The sequence below is a fragment of the Sphaerodactylus townsendi genome, linkage group LG17 (genome assembly GCF_021028975.2).
Source record: "Sphaerodactylus townsendi isolate TG3544 linkage group LG17, MPM_Stown_v2.3, whole genome shotgun sequence".
NCBI classification, from domain to species: Eukaryota; Metazoa; Chordata; class Lepidosauria; order Squamata; family Sphaerodactylidae; genus Sphaerodactylus; species Sphaerodactylus townsendi.
In genome coordinates this window covers 2,280,773-2,298,272 of record NC_059441.1, presented here as the reverse complement: position 1 = coordinate 2,298,272, position 17,500 = coordinate 2,280,773, and the positions used below count along the sequence as shown (strand labels likewise).

The 17,500-nt window shown below is 49.3% G+C and overlaps 1 protein-coding gene across 1 annotated transcript in view; it reads left to right on the top strand.

The window, feature by feature from the left end:
* HCN4 (hyperpolarization activated cyclic nucleotide gated potassium channel 4) overlaps nucleotides 1-17,500 on the top strand; it is a 134,236-nt gene that overhangs the window by 69,750 nt on the left and 46,986 nt on the right. The window contains exon 4 of the mRNA XM_048482072.1: nucleotides 13,672-13,890. Coding sequence (XP_048338029.1) covers nucleotides 13,672-13,890 — 219 coding nt within the window. The remainder of the gene's footprint in view (nucleotides 1-13,671; nucleotides 13,891-17,500) is intronic.

Sequence of the window (17,500 nt, the reverse complement as noted above, 5' to 3'; positions counted from 1 at the left end):
TGGATACAGTATTTATCTTTATGAAATATCCAGATACTCAAACAAACTCCTATATTAAAAATCTTCACAGCTGAAATTGGCTTAACAGGCTACGCAGCACTTACACCCTCGCCTCGAAGTTTTTTTAATGAGTCACTTAAACATCAGAATTACCGTACAGCGGTGAAGTGGATATCTTATAAAGCATGCCTACTCTTAAAAAAAAAAAAGTAGGAACCTTGAAGCAGTGCCTCCATTTACAAAGTCTTGTATCAGCCATTTCCATTTAATTCTATTGACATTGACTTCCCTTCTCAGTGCAGGGCTTTCCAAATAGAATGGATGCAGCTCCTTCAGCTTGACTTCCAAATTGCTTTTGAGACTCTTCTGATTCAGGATCTCTGTGACCATCAGACCTAGGGAATTGTGCTTGAGTCCAGAATCATTGATAATAATTGAGTAGGGAGCCAGAAAGGTAGAGCCCAGGATCTTACTTGTCATACGCTTCAAGCAAGCTTGTGGTTGGTATTAGAGGTGGACACAGAGGGAAGTTTCCAGACACACTGTGTCCACTGTCTCACTGTTACTCTCACTGGACACAGTGTGTCACAGACTTCCCTCTGTGATACACCTCTGAAGATGCCCGCAACAGACGCAGGCGAAACGTTAGGAACAAGATCCACCAGACCCCGGCCACGCAGCCTGGAAAACCCACCACAACCAGTTGAATCCGGCTGTGAAGGTCTTCGACAATACAATATAAATGCAGCTTGGATAGTGGTAGTAGGCAGAAACCGAGGCCATGTTCTCATCTCTTTTAACAACTGGGCCACGGTGTCTCTGTCAGAAGGACACGAAAGGACCTGTAGGAAACACAAGCCAACCTGGGCAGAGGTCCATCACCTGCCCAGCAGGAGATCTAGTTCACTTTATCACTTTGTGGAGGAGAAAGTGAACGGCTGCGCCAACTGGAGAGAAGAGGTGAAATGAAAACAACAGTGCAGTGGAGGCATTGCTATATTTATATGAGCCCCTAAGGCAGGGGTGTCAAACTTGCGGCCCTCCAGATGTTCATGAACTACAATTCCCATCAGTCCCTCCCAACATGAACAATGGTTATACTGGCAAGGGCTGATGGGAATTGTAGTTCATGAACATCTGGAGGGCCGTGAATTTGACACCTGTACCGTAAGGGGAAGGATGGCCTATAAATATAATAAAACCAGCGTGATACAGTGGTCAAGAGCGGTGGGTTCTGATCTGGAGAAGCAGGTTTGATTCCCCACTCTTCCACATGGGTGGCAGGCTCTTATCTGGTGAACTGGATTTGTTCCTCCCCCCTCCTCCACATGATGCCTGCTGCGAAACCTCGGGGTTGGGGTCACAGTTCTTCAGAAGCAGCCCCACCTCCCCCGCCAGGTGTCTGCTGTGGGGAGAGGAAGGGCATGAGCTGTGCCAGCTTGGAGATTCCTTCCAGGAGAGAAAGGTGGGGTAGAAATCCAAACTCTTCTTCTTCTAAATAAATATTCCACAGATCCTCCTTTGTCTTCTTTCCAGGAGCAGCAGTGGCGTAGGAGGTTAAGAGAGCTGCAGACCCACCCTGCTGGAGGAACTGTGTTTGATTCCCCACTCTGCCGCCTGAGCTGTGGAGGCTTATCGGGGGAATTCAGATTAGCCTGCACACTCCCACAAACGCCAGCTGGGTGACCTTGGGCTAGTCACAGCTTCTCAGAGCTCTCTCAGCCCCACCTTCCTCCTCCTCCTCCTTTTCCTCCTCCTCCTCCTCCTCCTTCTTCTTTTCCAAAACTAGTTCTGCAGGGCCAGTTTTGATTTAGACAGTTTCATGTAATGTGGGACTGGTGGGTACTTCAGCCGGGTGTCATGACCACCCAAGGTCGCTGGAGCACCTCAGGAGTCCCGGGTTTTCAGGTGCTACTCCAGCTTCTGCACCGCGAGGAGGTGGGGCCACCCTTGCCGCCACCACAGATCCACCTGAGGAAGCTTAATATGAAAAAGCATTAGGTTGTTGATATTCCAGAATAAAATGTTCTTCCTGCTGCACCATAGGTTTTCCTTCATCCATTTATCTCTTCGTCGGCCAATTGTCTGATGCCCGTCTGGTTGTTCTTCAGAGGGACAGCCTGAAGGGGTCTTCAGAGGGGAGGACTTTACCACCGTCCTAACCATTTACTCAGAGACTTCGGCACAATGCTGCCAAACCACTCTCACAACTGCTTGCAAGGGATTTTGCTATTCCCACAGCTTCGAAGAGCACCGAAAGCAGTTTGAAAGTGCATTATTCTGCATGTGCGGAATGAGCCATACATTCCTTCCACCAGTGGAAGTGGCGGTGGAAAGTCAAGTTGCAACTGACTTAAAGCGGCCGCAGGGTTTTCAAGGCAAAAGAGGAGCAAAAGCAGTTTGTCATCGCCTGTCTTGGTGTGTAGCAACCCCAGATTTCCTTGGGCGGTTCCTCCAAGTATAACTGTGGGCGAGCCTGAACAATTCGTGGCTCTCCCAGATGTTCATGGATCATACTCCATCATCCCTGCCACCATCTGGAGAGCCACAGGTTGCAGACCCCTGGCTTAGCTTCATGTGACATCCCGTAGGATTTTCAAGTGAAGAACTGAGCAGAGGTGGTTACCCCACGGCCTGCCCCTACGTAGCAACCCTGCATTCCCTTGGTGGACTTTCATCCATGCCGATCGTGCTTAGCTTCTGAGTCCTGATGAGTTCCACCTAGCCGAGATCATCCAGGTCTGGGTAACCAGAGCTGCACCTGGACATTAATAGCTGTGCTGATTCCCCACCTCCCTCCCAGAGTTCAGGTCACTCCACTTATTGTCAAACCCATTCTGCTAATCTTCTGACTCAACAGGCTGTCTTTGGGACTTCCCTCACTGGGTCCCCTGCCTCCAGCGGGCAGCTGCAGGTGTTTGATGGGCTGTATGGCCACTTTTTTTAGGCAGGGAGGAGCCCCAGTACCTAGAGGATTCACATTCCCATCAGCCCCACTACACGCTGGCAGGGGCTGATGGAATTGTAGTCCATAACATCTGGAGTGCCAAGGTTCGCCACCACGGCGCTAGCCAATGTCAGGAGAGGCCTCCAGGTTCCCACAGTTATATCAGACCCCTCCCCCCACATTTGCACACTGATGAGAATATCGAGGCTCCTAGGTAGGGATATACCCACTAGGTTTGTGCGAAGGAGGCCAGTGGATGTCCAAGCGATCAAATCCTTGGCTGCACGGAAGGGAAGAATGGATCTAAATTCGCACCGCCTAAAAAAAGAGTGGTCTAGCTCAGGGCATGATCGCAGCCTAAAAATACCTCCACGTTCGGCTTTGTGGAGGAGGCGGAGAAGGCAGCCGGCAGACTCTATAAAAGGAAGTGTTGTGGTTTCAGAAGAGAGATGGGCGAGTGGGCATATTTCAAAGAGCCGACCAGCCGGACTCCAGGGGAGTAGATGTGTGTTGGCTTGGCTGTTTTGTCGCTGGAGGGCCGAGGCAGGGCCGAGAAGGCAGCTGCAACCTGGGGAGGGAAGAGCTAGCCACAAGAGTTGGATTTATATCCCCTTTCTTTCCTGTAAGGAGACTCTAAGGGGCTTACAATCTCCTTTCCCATCCTCCCCCACAACAAACACCCTGTGAGGTGGGTGGGGCTGAGAGAGCTCCAAAGAACTGTGGCTAGCCCAAAATCACCCAGCTGACATGTGTTGGAGTGCACAAGCTAATCTGGCTTACCAGATAAGCCTCCACAGCTCAAGTGGCAGAGTGGGGAATCAAACCTGGTCCCCCAGATTAGAGTGCACCTGCTCTTAACCATTACACCTTGATGGGGGAAGTTAAGGGTATAAAGTGTGCCCTTAACCTCCCCTCCTCTCCAAACACTCCCCAAACCATGGTGCAGAGTGAGTGCAGCACTGCAGTGCCACGAAAGAGATAAGAACCTCCCAACTGCTCAAAGAATGGTCTTGAATCAAGATACATGGGGAAGCTAGTGATTGCCGTTGGCCAACAATTGGACGGCAGTTGCTTTGGAACCGAACACCTGCTTGCCCCAAGCTCCTGGAAGAAACCAAACAATGAGTTGGTTGTGGCGCCCAGATAAATTACAGATCATACTCCTATCAGTCTCGCCAGCATGGCCAATTGGCCGTGGCTGGTAGGGTCTGATGGGAATTGGTAGTCTATGAACATCTGGAGCCGCCTATAAACTGGCCACCCCTGATAGTCAGCCTGTAAACATCCTGGAGGATCATGGCGGGTATTGGTGTCTTTACCACCCTTTCTGTCTTCTCAGTGTATCATATTCAAACCCTCCTGCACACAGAGAGATAGCCTAGCCATCCCTAGGGCTGTGTTTCCAGCACAGGAAATGCGGACAGGTTGCTCCGTTATTTATTTTCTGCATTTCATGCTCATCTCACCTATAGGGACTTGGGGCAGCACACGGACTTCTTCCCTTCTCCATTTTATCCCATGAGATCGGTTAGTCTGAGAGCGTGCGACTGGCCATCCCGCAAACTTCCAAGCCAGAGCGGGAATTCGAACCCGGGCAGGTCTCCCCGATTTCAGTCCCACCATTTGAGCTTACTTCCAAGCATGACCAGCTTACCGCGGCAACACGGCGGGGCATTTCTGTGGGCTGGCGACGGTGCAGGACTCCGCGAGAGTGCAACCGGGATCTGTATGTGATGAAAATTTCTAGATAAGGAACATAGAAAGACATCCTTTCGCCGGGCTGTCGGAGCCTGCATGTATACCTCCTTTCACCACTGTGGGATTGAAATCGCGGCCGGAGTGTGATAAACAACTTAATCCATGTAATCTGCTGGAAAAGACCTTTCTCTTCCTGACGTTGAGGTGCGAGGCCAGATTTAGCCCACGGGATGCCGGCATAAAGGCCCAGGAGCCGTGCTCACGGGGGCAATTTTCAGGTAACAGGAACTGCTGGTTTCTGTTACTTTGCAGCTAGCTTGAGAAATTCCTGGCAATTGGGGGAAGGAGGCAGCAGGTAAAGTTGCTCAGCAGGGACATTTAGCTCTAGCGTCCACCTTATCGAACTCCCAGCAGTGGCGTAGTGGCTAAGAGCAGGTGCATTCTAATCTGGAGGAACCGGCTTTGATTCCCTGCTCTGCCGCCTGAGCTGTGGAGGCTTATCTGGGAATTCAGATTAGCCTGCACTCCCACACATGCCAGCTGGGTGACCTGGGTCAGCTGGAGCTCTCAGCCCCACCCACCTCACAGGGTGTCTGTTGTGAGGGGGGAAGGGCAAGGAGATTGTAAAACCCCTTTGAGTCTCCTACAGGAGAGAAAGGGGGGATATAAATCCAAACTCCTCCTCCTCCTCCTCTTCTTCTTCTCCTCCTTCTCCCTCCTTTCCTCCAGTAGTGAAGTTATTACCGCTGCTCTCCAGATGTTATGGACTACAGTTCCCATCATCCCCTGCCAGCATCATGCTGGCAGGGGATGATGGGAATTGTAGTCCATAACATCTGGAGGGCCGCGAGTTTGACACCTATGTAAAATCTCTCATCTGGAGAGCCCTTGTAATTCTGGGAGAACTTCAGGCCCCACAAAGAGATTTCCAAGCAAAGGGCACAGAGTTCTTCAACCCAGCTAGAGCTACAATTTTCTGTCGAGATGTACCTGTTTGCTTCTGCTCTCTGCACTGTGACTCTGCTACCAATTTGATGCACTGATATAAATCCTAGAGCAGACCTGGGCATTATACGGCCCGCGGGCCACATCCGGCCCGCCGGATGACCCTGACTGGCCCCCCCCTGTTTTCAGTTGGTGGAGCGGTAGGCGCTTTTGAGGCCCCGCGAAGCTGGCTGCCCTTGGCTGCCAGCTTCTGGCGGGCTTTCAAAAAGCCACTCTGCCTTGGCCCGCCCTCCGCCAATATTTTCTGCTCTCTATGCGGCCCCGGAAAAATAATTGTCCGCCTGTCCTAGGAGTTAGGTGGTTATTCTTTATAATTCCATGCTGGATCATACCTCCCATCAGCCCCTGCCAGCATGATCAATTGGCCATGCTGGCAGGGGCTGATGGGAATTGTAGTCCATAACATCTGGAGTGCCAAAGGTTCGCCACCACTGATATAGATTGTCAAAGACTTTCACAGCCGGATTCAACTGGTTGTGGTGGGTTTTCCGGGCTGTGTGGCCGGGGTCTGGTAGCTCTTGTTCCTAACGTTTCATCTGCGTCTACTGGCAGGGGCTGATGGGAATTGTAGTCCATAACATCTGGAGTGCCAAAGGTTCGCCACCACTGTCCTAGAGGTTTCATTTTTTAAAAACAATCTGTAGTTCAGTAGTATTTGCTGATCTGCTAATATTATTGGCTGCATCAGCCTAAATGGCTGGTGGTTTTCAAAAGCCCGTCTCTGTCTTTAACTCCGTCAAGCTTGGCTTGCTCTCTTTAAAGTTAAAGTACTCAGCCTGGCTACATCCAGCCATGTCCGTGCAGTTCTGGGCTGTAGATTACCACAGCTTTACTCTGCAGTGTATCTTTATTCTTTCCTGTTCCCCCTTTAAAAACAAACCTGTATCCTCCTCCTCCTCCTCCTTCTTCATATGCACAACTCTTGTGCCTGACTGTTTCAAAAGCATGCAATGTAACTGGGCTCCGGGGAGAGACCGCAGATCTCTGAAGGAACGAGCGCCGGAGGGAATCTCAGCTCTTCTTTCCGAAGCATTTCCCCAACCCAGCAGCCTCGGCAGAATCTCCCTGGAACTCCCTAAATTGCCCATCGGCAAAAAAAAAAGGAGAGGAGGGAGAGGGAAATCCCTTGCTGTCCCTGACAGCGTTTGACCCAATCAGATGAACGCCAAGTCTTGTGAGCCAAAATGTCACATCACAGCTGGGTTACTCCGTCGAAACTGAGCATGCTCGGTGCCGTGTAACACAGTAGCCGAATCTTTGCACACTGATTTCCTGGCAATTGCTTGCTGTTCGCCCTTCGTTGTCTGCTAGAGATCCCGGCATGGGGTTTGGGTGCACTAGCAATCTTAGCGGTGATATTGCCACGCTGGAGTCAACCTGCCTTTCTTTTGGGGCATCAAAGAAGAAGGAGGAGAGGAAGAAGAGGAATTTGGATTTTTATCCCCCCTTTCTCTCCTGCAAGGAGACTCAAAGGGCTTACAATCTCCTTGCCCTCACAAATGTAAACACCCCTGTGAGGTAGGGCTGAGAGAGCCTGATAGGTTAATAGTTTGTGGTTTCCTTCCAAAATGAACCACTTCCTATCAGTTTTCTGCCAGCATGGCCACTGGGCTATGCTGACAGAGGCTGGGATGAGAATTGTAGTTCCTGAACATCTGAGAGCCGCAGGTTCTCACTCCTGACTAGCCTGTCACCTAGCTGGCTGCATATGCACAGACTAATCTGAATTCCCCAGATAAGCCTCCACAGCTCAGGCGGCAGAGCTGGGAATCAAACCCGGTTCCTCCAGATTAGAATGCACCTGCTCTTAACCACTACGCCACTGCTGCTTCGGTGTTGTGCAAAGGCCCTTTTGCATTAGGAATGAGGGGGCTCTCCAGAGCTCTAGAGGGATGCATGATCCAGCATCAGGGTTTATCACTCCAGCTTTGCCCTAGACTGTAGCGCCTTTTATTCCTCTTCCTTCTGTAATTTCTGGGGAAAATGAGGCAAAGGAGTGTCTTCCTTCCCATTGCATCTGACGAAGTGAGCTCCATCTCTGCAAAGCTCATGCTTGAGTAATCGTTAGTTTTCAAGAGGTCACCAGACTTCTGTTTGGTTTAACCCCAGGTGCCCAGGTCTGTCGTCTAGCTGAAACACTGTTGGCAGGGAAATTTCCATTCTTCAGCACTTCACTTGGTTCTTGCTTTGCTGGGCCCACTCTAGACACGCATCACATCTGAGTTTCTTCCTGCATAGTTGCAGGTACCCGTTTAGAAGAAGAAACAGTGCCTGAGTCCCTTATGGGAAAAAAACAGCTTGGCAAGAGAGCCAGCACGGTGTTGCGGTTAAGAGCAGGTGCACTCTAATCTGGAGAACCGGGTTTGATTCCCCGCTCTGCCACTTGAGCTGTGGAGGCTTATCTAGTGTACCGGATTAGCTTGAGCACTTCAATACACGCCAGCTTGGGCTAGTCACAGTTCTTCGGAGCTCTCTTAACTCCACCCACCTCACAGGGTGTTTGTTGGGGGGGGGGGGCGGGGTGAAGGGCAAGGAGATTGTCAGCCGCTTTGAGTCTCCTGACAGGAGAGAAAGGGGGGGTATAAATCCAAAACTCTACTTCTCTTCTTCTTTATTATAAAGCCCATTGACAGGCCGTTTGCCAGCCACATACACTCTCCTGTGCCTACATTGCAGGGTTCTTATGAAGATAAAGTAGAGATGGGAGAACCACACATGCCACCCTGAGCTTTCTGAAGAAAAGACAGGGTACAAAAAATTACTAGCTGGGCCAGTTGTGCTATTTCAGCCTAACCTGACTTTAAATTCGGGTTGCTAACTTCCACACGGAAAAAAAAATAACATAAAAGAGGAGTGGTACCAAAGTTGTGAAAATAATAAGCAAGATACCGCTGTACTAAACCTGAATTGTTTTCTTTTTTAATATATATCATTTTTTTAATATCACAAATAAAAATGCTACGCCTCCTAGCAGTGGCGTAGGAAGTTAAGAGCTCGTGTATCTAATCTGGAGGAACCGGGTTTGATTCCCAGCTCTGCCGCCTGAGCTGTGGCGGCTCATCTGGGGAAGTCCGATTAGCCTGGCCACACGCCTGCATCCTTCAGGTGACCTTGGGCTAGTCACAGCTTCTCGGTGCTCTCTCAGCCCCACCTACCTCACAGGGTGTTTGTTGTGAGGTGGAAGAACAGGAGATTAGCTCCCAGGGTACCGACAGGAGAGAAAGGGGGATATAAAATCCAAACTCCTCCTCCTCTTCTTCCTCTTCCTCTTCTTCTTCTTCACTTCTGTGTGAGGGCCAGAGATCCTCCTGGGATCACAACTGATCTCCAGGCAATCGATATCACACTTGCCCTGGAGAAAACGGCTTCCAGTTATGAGTCCACCATTCAGGTGGAGGAGGGGGGAATCAAACCCAGTTCTCCAGATTAGAGTCCGCCTGCTCTTAACCACCACACCGCTGCTGGCTCTCGAGAGAAGAATGCGTTTCGGGGGTTTCTTGGGCAGAATCAAAACGTGCTTAAATCGATTTCACTTAGCCTGGAAGGCCAGTAGGCATGGCACAGTTCTCACCTCCAGTAGCAGGGAGTTCCAGAGTGCAGAGGCAGCAGCTAGAAAGGCTTTCCAGCCACCTCTTTTCACCTGAGACTGGAAGACATGTTTTGGTCTCAGCGGTCAGGCAGGTGGAGATGGGGGGCAGTTCTGCCTTTGTCCCCTTTCCTTTGTCCCCCAGATAGTCAGCAAGTAAGATAGCTACAGCAAGCAGGGGCAGCTCCTTCATCCTACTCTCCCAACTCCAGTCAGTCATAAGCATGCCCAGAAGCCAAATGCGGCAAGAGTGAGTGTCGTGCCCAAAGAGATTTAGCGCCCAGGCTGCAGCGATTCCGCCTCAAGCTCGCCAGCCTGAAGGGCAGATTCCCCGGACTTCTGAGCTGGTTTTGCTGACCCAGCCGGCACACTCCCAACCCCTGCGCTTACGTCAAGCAGCAAGGCGCAAGGTGTCATAAGGATGCAAGAACAAACTGTTCGATGAAAACAAAGATCTATTTTGGAGGTGCCGTTTGCTCTCTGCATTCCCAGCATGGATGTGAGAAGTGCTTGCGTGCGGGGCGGGGGGGGGGGCGGGGGGAGAGAGAGAAGAACGCCTCACTGCTTTCTGTTAAGAGATGCAGGTGGACCAAAGAAAACCTCGGGGCGACCGGACCCACGCAAGGACATGACTGTTGAATTGTGGGACCTGTTATGCTCAGCTATGGCTGTAGGGTCAGCTGATCAGACTGGGGCCAGTTATGCACAGGTCTCTGCCTTGTGGCCAGGGTGAATGAATCTATCTATCTATCTATCTATCTATCTATCTATCTATCTATCTATCTATCTATCTATCTATCTATCTATCTATCTATCTATCTATCTATCTATCTATCTATCTATCTATCTATCTATCTATCTATCTATCTATCTATCTATCTATCTATCTATCTATCTATCTATCTATCTATCTATCTATCTATCTATCACCCTCCCCGAAGGCTCAGGGCGGTTTCCATCAACAATAAAAGTTTAAAACATCATATATATAATTTATCTAAAATACATAAAATATTAAACTATAGATGGCTTCAGCTCTTCTATTCCCCTTTTGTGAACCCACGGGCGGCCAGATGTTCTTATGGCGGAGTTGACATCATCCCGGCTATTAAGCGCCTGGCGGAACAGGTCCGCTTTTACAGGCCCTGCATGGAACTTTGTAAGTCCCGCAGAGACCCACAGTCTCACCTACAAACCTGTTCCACCAGGTAGGGAGACCCAGAAACGTAAAAGCCTAGCCCTTGTAGAGAGCCAGCCGGATAAACCAGGGCCAGGGATGCGCCAGTAGATCCGGGCCTCCGATGAGCCGGGAGGGGCGGCCTAGAAAGGCGTATATAGGGAGAAACGGTCCATAGATAAGCAGAATTAAGGTCGTGACGGCTGAAGGTCAATACCAAAACTTTAAACATGACCCCGGTACTTTCGATGCGGCAGCCAGTGTAGTTGGTATAGGACCAGAGTGATCCGGTCCCTAGCTGTTGCTCCAGAGAGTGAGTCACCAGCTGCCACATTCTGTAATGCATTTCCAATTTGGCAGATCATGCGCCAAAGGTATTAAGCCCAGCATTAGAAGCGAGTTACAGTAGTTTAATCTAGAGGTGACCATGGCATGGATCACAGGGCAAGATTTCTTGTACAAACGTATTTCTCAGGCATGGCTTAACGCCCTCTTTAACCGCGAGGTTTACGCCTCGCGTCATCGCCAGAGTGATGGTGATTTGCCAGTGTGCACAGCTTTGCCCCGGACGTCTTCCCTCCGCCCACCACCGGCCTACCTAGCTTCACCTTTCCCACTGCCTCACACTCTCATTCACTCCTTTCCCCTTCCTCTGCTTCCTATCACGGCCTCCTCCTTCCTCCTCCTGCCTTCATCGCTTCCCCCAACAACAACAACAACAGTTTTCTGACTCAGTTGGGTAGCATTTGGACACAAAACAACTGTGGCTAGTGCTGTCTGCTTGTGCAGGCCGGAAGGCAATGGATTTGTGATCAGCAGTAAAGAAACACGCCATTATCTGGCTTGTAGAGGGCCAGGAGAACGTGCCAAAAGGAGGTTCACACCGTTAATGGGAGTCTGTGCCCCACCATCAGTGCCCCCCCTTCCCCCCCACCAGAGGATGGAAGCTGTGGGCAAACGGCGGGCAAAGAACCTTTGCAGACCTGTTATTATTGCAGAGGTGTTGCTAGAATTTCTTCAAAGCGTTTATAATATGTTGCTGTTAGTCCATCGGGTCCCGGGGCTTTAACCTTTTGAAGCCTCCCTTCTTCAACATGTTTACTCTCCTTGGATTTCAAGGGCGAAAACATAATTAAGAAGAGCGTTAAGCAGTTGCCAGCTTCAAAAGGACTATAAGCTTGCAGTGTTCTTGACTGAGCTTTCTGGGCCACAGGCCGGCCTTGGTTGCAGATGGCTTCGCTCCCGGACTCGCTTTCCCCACCCCCCCTTCGTTACGAGGACCCTTGGATGGAAACTGCCAAAGGCCCCGGATTCCAGAAATCAAATTCTTTGGTGGCAAGGGAGAATAAAAACTGGACTAGCCCTGCATTGTTAAGAAAGTTAGCCTGGACACGCCATCTTTTTCTGGAGTCCTGTAGCGTTTACGTTTACACATACCCTTGGCTGGGTTGTCCATTCAATAAAACGGCACAGTTTTGTCCTTTGGAACAGACTGTTCAAGGGGGTAACTCAATATTTGAGCTTCATCTGCCTTGAAAGGCATCTCCAAAGAACCAAACCCGGTTTGACCCCCTGGATTTTTCACTGTGACATGATAGCCCGGCCGTTGGCTGGAAGACCATCTTGGTTTCCCACTGATGCTACTGACAGCAAAGACCTGGATTGTTTCGTATAGTGCAGGGGTCTGCAACCTATGGCTCTCCAGATGTTCATGGACTACAATTCCCATCAGCCCCAATTCCCATCCAGATGTTCATGGACTACAATTCCCATCAGTCCCATCAGTTCATGGACTACAATTCCCATCAGCCCAATTGGCCATGCTGGCAGGGGCTGATGTGATTTGTGGTCCATGAACATCTGGAGAGCCGCAGGTTGCAGACCCCTGATATAGTGGCTTTGACCAGATGTGTCTGAATTTCTCCTCTGGCTTCTGTCTTGGATTTTTTATTTTGGAGTTCCAGATTCTCTTATTTTATGTCTGTTATGGAGTCAGTCTATTGGACTGTCTCCACTTTTTAATTTCTGAAATTAAACAGCTTTGCGAGGGGGGAGGGGGTTTACAGGAGATCTTCAAGGCAAATTTAAGTAGAACGGCAATTCCTGATTTTTTTTGAAGGCTCCTCTTTATTGAACAAAAACGTTTGTCCTTAGGTTCATAGCACCCCTCAAATGAAAACAAGGGGAGAAATCTTAGGAAGCCAACCCCTCTTGTATAAGAACAGTAAAGGGGTTAGAACACAGGTGTCAAACTTGTGGCCCTCCAGATGTTATGGACTACAGTTCCCATCATCCCCTGCCAGCATCATCCCATCAGGGGATGATGGGAACTGTAGTCCATAACATCTGGAGGGCCGCGAGTTTGACACCTATGGGTTAGGATTTTAAGTGGATTAATGACCCCATTTTGCTTGATTGGGTGTGTTTGTGGAGCTGTGGCTAAGGGACAGAGCATCTGCTAGGCCAGGGGTCTGCAACCTGCTGCTCTCCAGAGGTTCATGGACTACAAATCCCATCAGCCCCTGGAGAACCGGGCAGTAAGGGTTGGGAAAGACCTCCACCCAAGCCCCTGGAGAGCAGCTGCCAGTAATAATACGGATAACACTGACCTTTATGGACCATTGGTATAGTTCAGTATGAGGCAGCTTCACGTGTTCATGTCTTCCTGTGTATGCGCATAACGCGCCTAATTGTCTGCGAAGATGGAGTCGTGCTTACCTGTACTGTACGTAGAAGCGTGGTCTGTCTGCCTGTTCCATACCCCAAACAAATTCCTTCTAAAGTAACACAAGTGCCACATCATCACAAAGCACGCGGTTGGTAAGCATCTCACCGGAAATTGTTTTGTGGTAGACAGCATGGTGCATACAGCCTTCCGACCCCCACCTCCCCAAGAAAAGATCCTATAGACCACAGGTGTCAATCTCGCGGCCCTCCAGATGTTATTGACTACAGTTCCCATCATCCCCTGCCAGCATCATGCTGGATGATGGGAACTGTAGTCCATAACAGCTAGAGGGCTGCGAGTTGGACACCTATGCTATAGACCACAGGTGTGTCAAACTCGCGGCCCTCCAGATGTTATGGACTACAGATTGCTAGCCCATCATCCCCTGCCAGCATCATGCTGGCAGGGGATGATAAGAACTGTAGTCCAACAAACATCTGGAGAGAAACTTAGCAGTTCTTACCTATGCTGTGCGTTTGGCGTTTTCTGGCTCCTGTCCTGTAACTGTATCTGTCTGTCTGTCTCTCTAGAATGATTCCTGGGGGAAGCAGTACTCCTATGCCCTGTTCAAGGCCATGAGCCACATGTTGTGCATCGGCTATGGGCAGCAGGCCCCGGTGGGCATGTCTGATGTCTGGCTCACCATGCTGAGCATGATTGTCGGGGCCACCTGCTATGCCATGTTCATCGGTCACGCCACGGCCCTCATCCAATCTTTGGACTCCTCTCGCCGGCAGTACCAGGAGAAGGTAAGCTTTCCGCCGCTGGCAGGAGAATTTGAGGAAGAGGTTATTAGGTAACCTGCAAACAAGCGATTGCAGCGATCCAGGGAAGCTCTCGAAGAAAAATAAGAACCCCCCATATGAGCATTGTTAGCGTGTCAGGTTGACATGATCATCAGGGGTACAGGGTCAGCATGAAGACAGATTGATTAAATGCATTAAATTGGCCAAGCGACACATGGGCGAAAATATCAATGCCCGGACTCATTTTTCACCAATGCAGATGTGTCTGGTAGTTTTCTTCTCTGACCAGGAGGCAACATAAGGGAAGGCCTCAGCGTCTATGCCATAGGTGTCAAACTTGCGGCCCTCCAGATGTTATGGACTACAGTTCCCATCATCCCCTGCCAGTATGATGCTGGCAGGGGATGATAAACTAATCCATAACATCTGGAGGGCCGCGAGTTTGACACCTGTGCTCTATGCCCTGTTGTTGGCCCTCCCTTAGTAACTGGTTGGCCACTATGTGCCACAGGATGCCAGACCAGTCGAAACACTGGTTTGATTCAGCAGAACTCTTCTGATATTTTTATTCTAAGAAGAGAAAGAAGTAGGGCAGTGGTGGCGAACCTTTGGCGCTCCAGATGTTATGGACTACAATTTCCAGCAGGGGCTGGTGGGAATTGTAGTCCATAACACTTGGAGTGCCAAAGGTTCGCCACCACGGAAGTAGGGTATTCTTCTTCCAAGATGGTACCCAGCATCTTCCTTGCAGGAGGAAGCTCTGGCTCACCCGCAGATGTTTCGCATCTGGAGAATCCAAGGCACAGTCCCAGACGTGCCCAGACAAAGCAATGAGCCAGTTGTTGCAACTCACTGCGGGACACTTTAAATCTAATATATGTACGTGGGTGTAGAATGCTGTCACGTCACAATCAATTTATGGTGACTCCATCGGGTTTTCTAGGCAAAAGATGAGCAGATGTGGTTTGGCATTGCTTCTATCTCCTTAATGATGCTGGGCTTCTTTGGTGGTACCCCCCCTCAAGTACTAACCGGCAGCACAGCATCTCTCTGTAAGGTTTTTAAGGCAAGCGAAGTTCACAGGCTGTTTGCCCTTAACGTTCTTCACATAGCCACCTTGGACTTCCTTGGTGGTCTCCCATCCAAGTACTGGCTAGTGGCGACCCCACTTAGCTTCTTATGGCATCCCCATGGGGTTTTCAAAGAGACCTTCAGAGGATGCTAGTCATTGCCTGTCTCTGCATGGTGACCCTAGACCAGTGGTGGTGAACCTTTGGCACTCCAGATGTTATGGACTACAATTCCCATCAGCCCCTGCCACCATGCTGGCAGGGGCTGATGGGAATTGTAGTCCATAACATCTGGAGTGCCAAAGGTTCACCACCACTGCCCTAGACTTTCCTGGTGGTCTCCCATCCAAATACAAACCAGAGCTAACCCTGCTTAGCTTCTGAGGTCTGACAAGATAGTGCTAATCTGGGCCATTCAGGACAGGGGTAAACCTCTATCGACTTTTTAAAAAAGACTATCCTGCATGATTGATCAGCGCCCCCTTTTTAGTCCGTCAAAAGGTATTAAACTGCGTGATCTGTGGATGAACTCCATCCTGCAATACTGCAGCAGAGCAATGAGAAAATAGGCTTACTCGTTCTTTATTTTTGTAGAGGCTTTATCCAAAATACGCTTAAGAATGCTGTTCTTGTAAAGAGTTGTTAAGGGGGCAACGAGGGCATTCTAGCGGGGCCTCGGTTGCAGCGAATTTTAAGGCAGCATTGTTCCGGCTGACGGAACAATACGAGATTGATTGGGAAAACATTTTCTCTGAATCCAGCCACCAAGCGCACTCAGGGATTTTTTAGGTCTGTTTGTTTTTTTGCAGCGCATAAAATTGTGCAGCGTGGGAATCGCGAAAATGCAAAGTTGCGTTTTGCTCCTTTAAAAGTTCCTAAGTGTCGTGTTTGCAGAAAAGAGCTTAGAACTTGGCCGCAAAAACACACAGAAGATTTTCAAACGCGGAGGCAAGGAAGGCAGAGGGCGGCAACCTGGATTCTTTCATCTGTTCTTTTGTTCTGACAGCGGGAGAATCGTTCTTACATTTTGCGTTTGAGGCAAACGGTGCAGTGTCAAAACTCTCACGGCAGCCAGCGGGGATCTTTCAGTTGAAAACAATCGAGTTCTAATAACCAAGCCCAGATAGATCATTCTGGCTCACTAGTTCCTTTTTATATACATCCTAACAACTATTTCGTTGCAAGGGCCAGAACTTTCAAATGTCTCGGGGGCAGCACGCTGTGGCGTCTGTTGTGCAGAATGTAGGAGACAGGTTGTACGTGTGCGTGTGTTTGTCTGCGTGCTTCCTGTTTCGGAGAATGTAACGTTCGTTCCGTATTGTTGTTTCCGAATGACCCAGACTGTCCGGTTTTGTGGGGAGACCTGTGTGATTTGCTGGCTCGTGTGGCAGAGCACGTATCTTTGATGCTTCGGTGTTGTTAGACCTGCAGGAGTTCCTCTCTTTGTTGTTAGCATCGTCGTCAGGTATGAGCAAAACTGATTCGATTGCAATGTTGTTCTGACAGGGGAAGCTGAATCGGACTCTGTGCAGGCTACCAGATAGTCCATACACTGAGTAAAGCTGGTGTGAAAAAAAAATAGCCTTCGCTGCGCCGCTGAGCCATCAATACATGGAAGGTCTGCGCATGACCAGCCATTAAACTTTTTTGGAGTACTGGTTGTATCTAAGAGGAGCCCTTGAGGAGCCGGAGGTCCTATAAACCAGTGTAATAATAATAATAATAATAATAATAATAATAATATGTAATAATATGTAATTATTATTATTATTATTAATAGTTAATATTAATATGTGTGTAATATTATTATTATTATTAATGTATTATTATTATTATTATTATAGAGCAGGGGTTCCCCAACATTTTTTTGGGCCTGCAGGCACTTTTGGAATGTTGACACTGTGGTGGAGTGTGGCCACAGAATGGCTGCCACAAAATGGCCGCTACTCAGAAGGAGGAGCCAACCATGAAAATGGCTGCCATGGCTTGCTTTCGAGGAATCTAGCGATGGAGACCTTGGTGATATGGTGGCAGCTGCTACCCAAGCAATGTTTGTAAAACATCTGCACAGCCAATCACGTCTCCAGTTACTCATCAGATGAAGTGCAAAGGAGTCTCTTCTGGCCCACCCGTTTCTCAAAACATGAGGAGCACCAAAAGGTGTGATGGTTGTCATAGTGACTGGAAACCACATTGTGGACCTTGACTTAGAGCTTGTTCATCTGCATGACTCTTTCCTGAGCAATAATGACACTAGCTCCCTGCGAGACTTACTGGCCAAAAGGTACCCAGTAAATAGCGACTTTAAGAGTCTTAGAGTCGCGGGTTTCCCCAGTCTTACACTGACTTGCTGATGAGCAAAATACAATAAAAAAAAAAAAAAAGAAAAAAAAAGCTTAGGCCAAGGGGACAGTAAACTTTGTTTTCCTTTGTAGTGTTCACGCTGCACCCACGTCGATGTTGGTTTTGTAGTCAAATCACGATAAAAGGTTCCTTCCCTTCCTTCCTTCCTTCCTTCCTTCCCTTCCTTCCTTCCTTCCTTC